Source organism: Haliaeetus albicilla, chromosome 1, assembly GCF_947461875.1.
Source record: "Haliaeetus albicilla chromosome 1, bHalAlb1.1, whole genome shotgun sequence".
In the NCBI taxonomy this organism is placed as follows: Eukaryota; Metazoa; Chordata; class Aves; order Accipitriformes; family Accipitridae; genus Haliaeetus; species Haliaeetus albicilla.
Window position 1 is genome coordinate 79,152,364 of NC_091483.1, and position 9,580 is coordinate 79,161,943.

Genomic DNA, 9,580 nt, shown 5'->3' on the forward strand with positions numbered 1-9,580 from the left:
GGTCCCACGAGGCTGCGTCCCTTGAGGTGTCCAGCTCCATACGTGCTGGTTGCCTGCTGGATGAGTATATTTTTCATTGCTGAAGTTGGATGAAGGCAATCATACTCTAACTGCCAATTTGGGGTGCACAGGGGTCTTACAGCCCCAGCTGAATCCCCTTCCTCCTGCCAGTATCCAACTCCAGGTCTCTAGATCCCTTATCCCTTGGGGTGGTGTGGAGGAGAGGATCTGGTCCGCTGGTTGTTAACGGAGTGACTTTTCTGATCCAGGTTCGTGGTTCAACAAGGTGGACACAAGGAGGAAAATGGTGCACTCGAAGGTGAGGTACACATGGGCCTCTCATCCTCACTGGTTTTTCGGTAATGGGTTTGCAGGGTCTGCCAGGCTGGGAAGGTAATAGGAGCTGGTGTCAACGAGGTTCTGGGCCCTGGCCAAAGGCAGCCACTGGTCTGGGAAGCCCAGAGGGGGAAAAGAGTAAAATGTTAGAAAAAAGGGATGAGAATATAAGATATGTTCTTGCCCATAATGGGTGACATTGTTGGCAAGGCACGAGGAGCCCTCCCTAAGGTGCTGTGTGCTGGTACAGTTACCGGTTCCTTTTTATCACACGGACGTGGGAGCGCAGACCCATGACTTGGCTGGCCAAGCCACCCCTGCGTGGTGGATGTGTTCATATAGCAGCGGAGAGTGCAGTAACACCTTCAATTACTGCACAAGAGCTCATCTGCCCCAGCCCTCTGCCATGCATTGACAAGTTAGCACATTTAACGCTTTAGCATAAAAACAGCTCTCTTGGGTCAGCCTGAAGGCTCATCTCACCCGATTTCCTGGCACCAGCAATGCCCATGGTGGATGCTGAGGGAGAAGACACACAGGTAGTGCTTTTTCCCTAAAATCCTCTCCCCATCTCCAGAAGTTTACACTGTAGAGATTTTCAGCGTTAAGGCAGGTGTCACTGGCTTAATATCCTTTGGCAGAGTTTTCCTCCATAATTTCTCCAATCGATTTCCAGAATGAGTACTGACATTAGCCAGCACTTAGCTTTAAATATGTGATAAGCACACGGGAAATATTACTGAAATAGAAGATGGAAGCACACGCTGATTTAACCTGAGTGACACCGGACCTCAGCAGCTGATCAAAGTATTTCAGCAGCTTTGTATTAGTCCTGCGCCCAGGGGCATCTGAGCAGTCAGAGGAGACTTGAGAAAGGCAGGAGAAAGGTATTTGTTGCAAGGGACCACCTGGGACAAGAATTGCCCCAGAAACCATTGCCAAAAGAGCGTAGGACCTTCCTGGCCACCCTGCTTGGAGCTCAGCTGAGCAAGGGGTTACCCCTGTTGGACTGGCCCCAGGTGGCCCAGGGGATGGAGATTATGCCAGAAAGAGCAGCTCATCCTCTCCTGATCTCCGAGGGAGCATTTGGGGTTTGTATCACCACTTTTGAAGGGTTACCCCAAGTCCTAGCAGCTTGCGTCCTCTCATTTCAGCCGCCTGTGTCGCCAGACATGTACAGGAGTTTGTACAAGAGAGACTACCCGTGGTGCAAGCAGTACAAGCCACCCAACAAGGAGGACATGCAGGTACCATGGGCTTTTCTTCGCTCGGCATTTTAGCCCATGGTGTCAGGTCCCCTCTCATGGCTACAGGACAGCCGGGGACTGGGTCGGTGCCGAGGGGACAGCAGGCATGGGTGCTGCCTGCACCGGCAGGGTCTGCTTTAGTCCCCATCGCTGTTGACCCACCAGCAGGTCACATCATGCCCAAAGGCCCTTGGCTCGTGTCCCCATCCCTTATGCGGGAAATCCCCCTTGCACCCTCCGGTAAAGCTGTTCAGGGAGGGCGATGCTAATTACACTCATTAAGTCAGGGCACTAACGACTGTTTGCTGAACTGGTGCCGAAGCCTTAGACTCCTATTGCTCCCCGTGGGGCTGGTGGAGTGTGTCAGGATTAGACCCATCCTGGTACCGCCTTGAGGAGGGGGATTGCATTTGGGATGGAGATGGCTCCTTGCCCTGACACAGGCCTGAGAAGACTTCTGCGGGGAAGCTGAGGTTGTTTTTTTTCTAATCTCCTTGCAGTGCGAGCGACCCCCTGAGCTATTTAATCTGATTTGCCTCGCTCCGCCTGCCCTGGCTTAATTGCTTGTGGCAGCCTGGTGGGGACAGCTGCGGTTTGCACTGGGCCACTGCGGAGAAGTGGCGGGGGGCATGTTCGGTTGCTAAAGTGCTTTGGGCTCACACACTCACGAGAGAGGGGGGGGGAAAAAAAAAAGTTCAGGCTGGGGAGGAAAAGGGGGGGACAACAACAGAGAAATCATTGTGTGAAGGTGCCCTCTGGGGCAGAGGGGCTGTCTGCAGCCACCGCTGCCATCCTTGCCTGGGCAGCAGCCTGGGGAGCCCTCTCCTCTCTCCTCTCCTCTCCTCTCCTCTCCTCTCCTCTCCTCTCCTCTCCTCTCCTCTCCTCTCCTCTCCTCTCTTTTTTTCCTCTCTCCTCCCTGCTCCTGGGCTGCTGAGCACCTTCCCAGGCAGCCCCAGCCTTAGCTGGCTGTTCAGCTTCCAGGAGCTGAGATCCTGGCTGGGAGGGTAGGGTTTAACCCCTGCCTGCTGGAGCACAGTTTCCAAGCTGTGCATCGCAATTTCTTTTTCTTTTCTGCTTTTCTGTCTTTTTTCTTTTTTTTTTAAATTTTTGGAAGGCTGCACATTTCCTGTGGAGGTCATAATGTAGTTTGGGAGATCAGAAGGGAGGGAGCACCTGAGATATGTCTGCTTTCCTCGGATTGCAGCTCCCTTTGACTCTTTATTAACAACCAAGGCCTGAAGAGGAAAGCTGTCCCACTGGCTAATGTGATGGTGGGGTATCCGGGAGGCCCAGGTTTCCCTCTTAGCCCTGCTAGAATTTAGTGGTTTTTTTAAAAAAAACCACTGTGATTTTTTATCTGTGAAATTTCAGATGGTAGCCTGCTACCGAGGGGCAGGTGGGGAGCTCCTTGGGTTAAGGCAGAAGGCACTGGCTGGTGAGCCATCCCCAGTGTGGGCTCCTGGAGGCTCCTGTCCCTCAGGAGATGCCTCATGAGGAGCTCTGGCCATCCTCGGTGGGGGAAGCCCCCAGATCCAGGTAGTTCCCATAGCTCTGCAGCCTCCACCTGCCCTACTGTCAGCATGGTGAAGGAGAAATCACCTTGGGGAGAGCCCTGAGGACCTTGGCAGTTGAGGGACAAACAGAAAGCCCCTGAGATCCAAAAGAATGAAGGACAAACCCCGTGACGATGGTCCTTGCCAGCCCCAGGAGCCTGGCAGAACTCACAGCAGGAGGGTCTCTTTCTGAGCCCCTAGAAAGGAGCAACTGGCTCGTGATGGAGCTGTAGTGTGCAGCTGAAGAGGCTGGAGCCACCAGAGCCCCCTGAGCAGCCCCGTTAGCCTTGCCCTGACATGAACCCTGAAGCCATTCCCTCTCCCACATCCAACTGGTGCTTATGCCGGGGCTCCCTCCCTCCCTCCTACTGTCCACCCGGTGCCCAGCAGAGTCCCAAGCCATAAGATGGGCAGGAGGAGGAAGGCGCGATGGTTTGTGCATTTTTAATGACAGTTACGGAGCTGCTTTGTGGCCGTTGTATCCCCAGGGCTGCTGACCCTCCCAAAGCCCAGGCTTCGCTGTGGGCAGGTAGCGTTGCTTGATGATGCTTCAGCAACCGTCCTTCCCACTCGCCGTCTCTCCATTCACATGGGACCTTTTTCTGCAGAAGCTGCAGATTGCACACTCCCAGCTAAAAGCCAAGGAGTTTGCTGTACCCCGTGAGGAGCGGGCGATGATCTACAGCAACGGTGTTGTCTGGGAGAGGAGACAAGTCATCCCAGCACCAAGCAGGAAAGCCACCAGTCGTGCTACTGATGCAGGAGGGAGGCAGGCAGAAGGCAGTGCCTCCAGCCCTAAAGCCTTGCAGCAGAGAAAGCACTTTACTTCGGCCCTTCCTGGTGCAGAAAACTACCTGCCAAAGTACTACCCTGCCACCAAACTGGCAGCAACCCAGGCAGAGAAATCGGAGAGGCTGCGGGCTCTTGCTGAGCGGGAGAACGAGCTGTCTTATTGCCAGCGTCTTCCAGCTGCTGCTCAGACTACTGGAACAGCAGGTAACCCTCCACGCTGGCGCCAGCCGCTTGCAAACAGCTGACTGGCCATATCCAGCTACCCGAGGGGCTGTCTGCCTGGGTCTTTGCCAGCTGAGCCCCCCCACCCCCGGCCCGTGGTCCACGCTGGCCGGACACGTGCGGATGGCAGCACCCTGGTGAAGCATCGGTGCTGGACTAAGCCCGGGGAGGATTAGCAGCATGGGCACAGCACCCTGTCACCATGAATATGCAGCTCCCAGGACAGCTCAAAGCACAGACGTAGTGAGCTGGAGTCTTAGGAACATCGCAGAGCCATGCTCGGTGCGTGAAGAGCCCCTGCTAGCAAGGCATCGGCACTGCAAAGTCTCTGGGGGTTTTATCTTTGCAGCTCCTTTGGGATAGAGGAAGATGCGGTTAGCGCCGCGTTGCAGGTCATGAACAGAAGTGCAGGGAGGCAGAAGGTTTCCGTGGTTGAGCACAAGGGACTTGGGTGTTCAAACCAGCAGCCCTTAGTGCCCTTCTGCTGGGGATACCTGTCTGGCAGCAAATGCAGAGGGGCTGGTAGCCAGCCCTCAGCCATGCCATTTAACAGCTTGCTCGCATGGATTAAAATGCCAATGGAAGTCAGGAGAACAAAATTAGTGGTCACCAAACATCACCCAGCCGTGCTGAACCTTCCCAAAGCAGTGGAGATCTTCCTCTGAGCTCCTGCGTGAGAGGGAAGAGGGCAGCATTGCTCAGCAATGCTCCAGGGTCAAACACGAGGAGATGAGCGGGGGTGTCCTCTCTGTTCCCTGAGCTCACGTCTCCCAGCATGGGACATCTGTGTCTGGATCTTTTCATGATCAGTAGGGAGAAAAGACACAGCCATCTCCTGTAGCTTAAATGCCACCTTGAGAATGAGATGAAGTAAGCCCTGGCAGGTTTTCTCTCTCTTCATTCATTAGAAGGAGAGTCTGGGAAAGCAGCTCAGATGAATAAGTCTCCATTTGGACAGATGTCCATTTGAACAGTCCATTTAGACTCCACTTAACATCTGAGGGCTTCAAGCATCTCCTTGCCAAGCCCATCTGAAGCTGTCGTGTGTTAATGACAAAACTACTGTGAGCTTTTCCCTCCCTGCTCTGCCCCTGTGTAGCCCAGCAGCGCAGTAGTTCCTGCAAAGTCTTTCCTTTTCATACACAAACCTCCTGCAGAGGGTCTCAGCTCCTTTTAGCACTCCAGGGCAACATGGAGACAGCATGGCTCCTTCCTTTGCATCACCATAAATCCTTCCCCTACTGGCTTCACGAACCAAATCGATGCAAAATTGATGCACCTCAGCAAAGCTCTGCTGAAGTGAATGGGTCTCCCCTGATTTATGCCAGCTGAGGCTCCAACTTGCTGTTGTTGTTTGCTTGCTCCCACCCCAGGGTAAGATCTGGGTAATTGATGGTTCTTCCTGACTAATGAACCCTCTTCTCCCATCTCTCAGGGATGTTCCCGCGTAGGCAGAAGCTGGCCCCAGGCTGGGTCACCTACCAACAATTCACCCAGGAGATGTACCAGGCAAGGCAGCATGATGCTCAGCAAAACAGGAACATGATCCTGGGCTCAACTGTTTTTGAGGAAGGTCAGTGGATGGAGGTTGTGGCAGCTGCCCCATGCGGGTGACTTGTGGCCTTGAGCCTGGCTTTGTTTTTTTTTAATTTAACACAGTGTCCCAGTTTTGGTGGGAATAAAGTTAATTGTCTTCTTAGTAGCTGGTATAGTGCTGTGTTCTGGATTTAGGGTGAGAATAATGTTGATAACACACTGATGTTTTAGTTGTTGCTAAGCAGTTTTTATACTAAGTCAAGGACTTTTCAGCTTCTCATACTGCCCTGCCAGCAGAGGCTGGGAGTGCACAAGAAACTGGGAAGGGACACAGCCAGGACAGCTGACCCAAACCATATTACATCATGCCCAGTATATAAACTGGGGGGGGTTGGCTGGAGGCACCACAGCTCGGGGGTTGGCTGGGCATCCATCATTGGGTGGGGAGCAATTGTATTGGGCATCACTTGTTTTGTATATTCTGTTAGTATTATTAGTATTTATTTTCCCTTCCTTCTCTGTCCTATTCAACTGTCTTTATCTCAACCCATGAGTTGGGTGGGGTTTTTTTTTCCTGATTCTCTCCCCCATCTCACTGCGGGGGAAGTAAGCGAGCAGCTGTGTGGTGCTTAGTTGCTGGCTGGGGTTAAACCACGACACGCAGGAAGAGACTGAGGAAGGTAAAGGGAAGGTGAATGACACAGGAAAGGTCCACAGAGTCCCTGTAACGATCTGCCCATCAGTGGGGAGAAGCAAGGCAGAGAAAAACAATTATCTTCCAGAAGAGGTTGGAGCACTGTAAATAACGTGGGCTTTATCCCCGTTTCCATATGGGCCACCTCATGCAGCGCAGCCCTGCTCGATGTGACCTCCCTGGAAATAATGTCACAGCACGGGAACTGCTGCTGCAACTGCTCAAGTTGCATTAACAGCTTGACATGGTCATGCATGTGTGAAATACCTGTAACCTCAGCCTCGCTGAAAACAACAAAAAGACTTTACTAATGACTTATTACAGGAACATGTCATTTTTTAAATAGATAGAAAATCTGAAATTGTCTACAATTGGCAGCTCTTCTTTGCGTGTCCTCCCTGCTCTGTTGAGAGAGGTGGCAGCACGTTTGTCCTCAGGCAGATCTGCTCAATCAGAAGGACACACACACACACAGGCTGTTAACATACAGATGGGGCATCTCTGGAGACCAGGATAGGAGATGGCACCCCTTCAAATGGGGATTTTTGGGGAACATAGCACAACAGATGTGGTGATCCTCACCTGGGGGTTAAGCGGACCCTGGATCTCTTGCCTGGTTTAGTCCCTGATTAAATAAAGCAGAGATGCATTGCGCTGGCACGATGAAAGAGAAAACCTAGACAGTAGGGGAAAATATATACCAGCTGACAAGTCAATGTCCATAAGGGAGGAACACAAGATATCATTTCCAGATCTGCCTTGCGTGATTTCCATCATACATAAAAGGCTATAGAAAATAAGGGCTGAATAATCTTGTCTAAAAGACCTTATCTACACCAGGGAAGCGCTTCTTGCATTTTCCCTTGGCTAACCCTTTGGTCGTGGTAGCTCCAACAGGAGCGCCGAAAGCATAAACAGCCAATGGAGCTCAGGAGAAGCGGGAACACTTAGACTGTGGGATACAGAAGATAGAGACCCAAAAAAGTCTTTCAATTATTTGGACTCTCTTTCACCAGAGTGCTTTGACTTTGACTGGAGAAGTACCTACAAAACAGATTTCCAGCGCTGGCCAGGAGCCTATGGTGGATACTGTGGAGCAAATAAGAGCCTTTCTCACATTTTCCCTGAAGATGAGCACTTAAACCAGTAAGGGAGAGGTGGGCTGGGGGGGAGAGGGTGGCTGGTGGGGGTGGGGATGGCATAAGAGTAGGGCAGGGAGGTTTTGGAGCTGGTTGGGATTGGAAGGTGTTTCTCAAGCATATTTCTCCATGTCTGTGTTATGCAATGAGCTCAAGTGAATTCCCTCAGGGCCAAATCCTTTCTCAAAGCCTGCTCAGCCTTTTCCTGAAAAGTTTTGCAGTGGGGCTGATAGGAGCCAGGAGACTTCTCCTGGGACAGCCTCGTCCCGTGGAAGGAAGATGCCAAGGTCCCTGTGGGGCTGGAGGTGGGAGGCAAGTCTCAACATTTCCACACCTGGGCTTTCCCTGGAAAAGGACTCTCTCAAATCAGACAGGGCAGGAGCTGTTTGCAACGTGACTCATCTGCACACTATGAACAAACAGGCATAAACTGCTCCTGAGCTCCCATTTCTCACTGGAAAGGCAATTCCTCCCTGCTGCCTCATCCCCCCCACCTCCCCCTAACACACACATCTATTTCAGCTCTGCGTTGAAGTCTCGATTTTGATCTACGATCCTGGAGTTATGTGTGGGCTGGAGACCGAGCCTGTGTAACGGTTGATCTAGGTGGGAGATTGGTCCCAATGACAGCCATGTGTGTTGCAGCATCTGCACCGCTCCTGATGGAGACAGCCTGTTCCCCCTCTCCCCCCACGCCATCGGCACGTGCTTTCTTTTGCTCTACGTAGTTTCCCGGCTGGGTGGTTAACCGCTGTGGAAAGGGAGGCAGGTCTCCTGTCCTGGTGCACAAAGCAGAGGATGGAGATCCTCTTCTTATCCCCTTCTCCATGTTCTCTGCAGGAACCGCTGGGTATCTGAGTACAAGGACAGCTACAGCCTTTCCTTGCAGAGGATGAACTGGTCATCTCAAATCCGTGCTGGGGGGCTGTACTCTGGGCTGTCCCGTCGGAAAAGGATTGCAATGGACACAGCCCAGTGAGCGGTGCTACAGGTGGCCGTGGTAAGTACTAGGGTTACCCATTTTTGCACTGAGAGCTGGGAGTAATGATGGGATTTCAGGGGTTGAGGCAGTGGGAAAGAGTATAAAGAGTCGTGAGACGTGGTACAATCCATCACGAGACCCGAGATAAAATGGTAAGAGCTTTACTGCTGGAATATTCTTCTGAGTAGCAGCATTTGTCCCTGCTTGTTGTGGGAGGGTTGGACTAGATGATCTTCAAAGGTCCCTTCCAACCCAAACCATTCTATGATTCTATGATTTTCTGGGCTCCTAGAAAGTGATTTTCCAACCAGATCTTATTAAGAGAATATTTTTCACCACGAGGATGATCAAACATGGTCTGGAGACCAGAGAGGTGGGGGAATCACAGGGAGATGTTCACAAGGTGACGAGACAAGATCTGAGCAACCTCATCTAAGCTGGCCCAGGACACCTACATTATTCCATGATTTTCTGATTTATTTTAGGATGCATTACCTATGCTGTTCTGTGATTACAGCTCCTTGGGCCTCCAAGCTGTCTGTGTGATACTGTCCATCAGAGACCCTGAAAGCCTGGAAACCTCCTTTCTTCCAAATCCAATGTGAAATGTTTGGTAGAGACCTTTTTAAACACGTGTTATTGTTACAATCTCCCAAGAACCTTTGGGGCTTTTATCATTGTCAGAAAAAGGCTTTTTTGAGATAGTGCAGACTATAGAGTTAATATCACTTAGGTAGTTTCAATTTATGTACTTTAAAGAAAACTTACCAATAAACTTTGTCTTGCAGCAAGAATTAGCGTGTGTTAAACCGCATTGCTTGTCTTAATTTACTCTCTAAAGCCTTGTGCGCTCGCAGGCAGGGAAAAACCTGCATTACCCAGGGCAGCTGAGTACCAGCCTCGCAGGGCTCCTTCCCCTCCTTTGTGTTTAACACGTTTTTCCAGGGTTTGGCCACCAATTTCAAATAATGCTGGGGAAACCAGAATTGAGTTCACGGAGTGCGTTTGGGAGATTTCGAGGATTTCTGGAAGGAGCAAGGCTGCTCTCAGCCTGAAGATGGCAATGAAGAGCCGCCGAT

At 51.5% G+C, this 9,580-nt stretch overlaps 1 protein-coding gene across 1 annotated transcript; it reads left to right on the forward strand.

The window, feature by feature from the left end:
* Positions 1 to 337: 337 nt before the first annotated feature.
* On the forward strand, positions 338 to 9,295 carry LOC138686206 (uncharacterized). Its single transcript, XM_069788265.1, has 6 exons — positions 338 to 1,583; positions 3,745 to 4,132; positions 5,586 to 5,723; positions 7,397 to 7,526; positions 8,360 to 8,519; positions 8,987 to 9,295. Exons 1-5 carry the CDS (start codon positions 1,368 to 1,370, stop codon positions 8,496 to 8,498), a joined length of 1,011 nt encoding a protein of 336 aa, XP_069644366.1. The 5' UTR covers positions 338 to 1,367; the 3' UTR covers positions 8,499 to 8,519; positions 8,987 to 9,295.
* Positions 9,296 to 9,580: the final 285 nt, after the last annotated feature.

Coding starts and splice junctions, on each gene's coding strand:
- LOC138686206 (XM_069788265.1), top strand. CDS start 1,368: ATGGAGATTATGCCAGAAAGAGCAGCTCATCCTCTCCTGATCTCCGAG. Junction 1,584..3,744: donor CCAACAAGGAGGACATGCAG/GTACCATGGGCT, acceptor CTTTTTCTGCAG/AAGCTGCAGATTGCACACTC. Junction 4,133..5,585: donor TCAGACTACTGGAACAGCAG/GTAACCCTCCAC, acceptor CCCATCTCTCAG/GGATGTTCCCGCGTAGGCAG.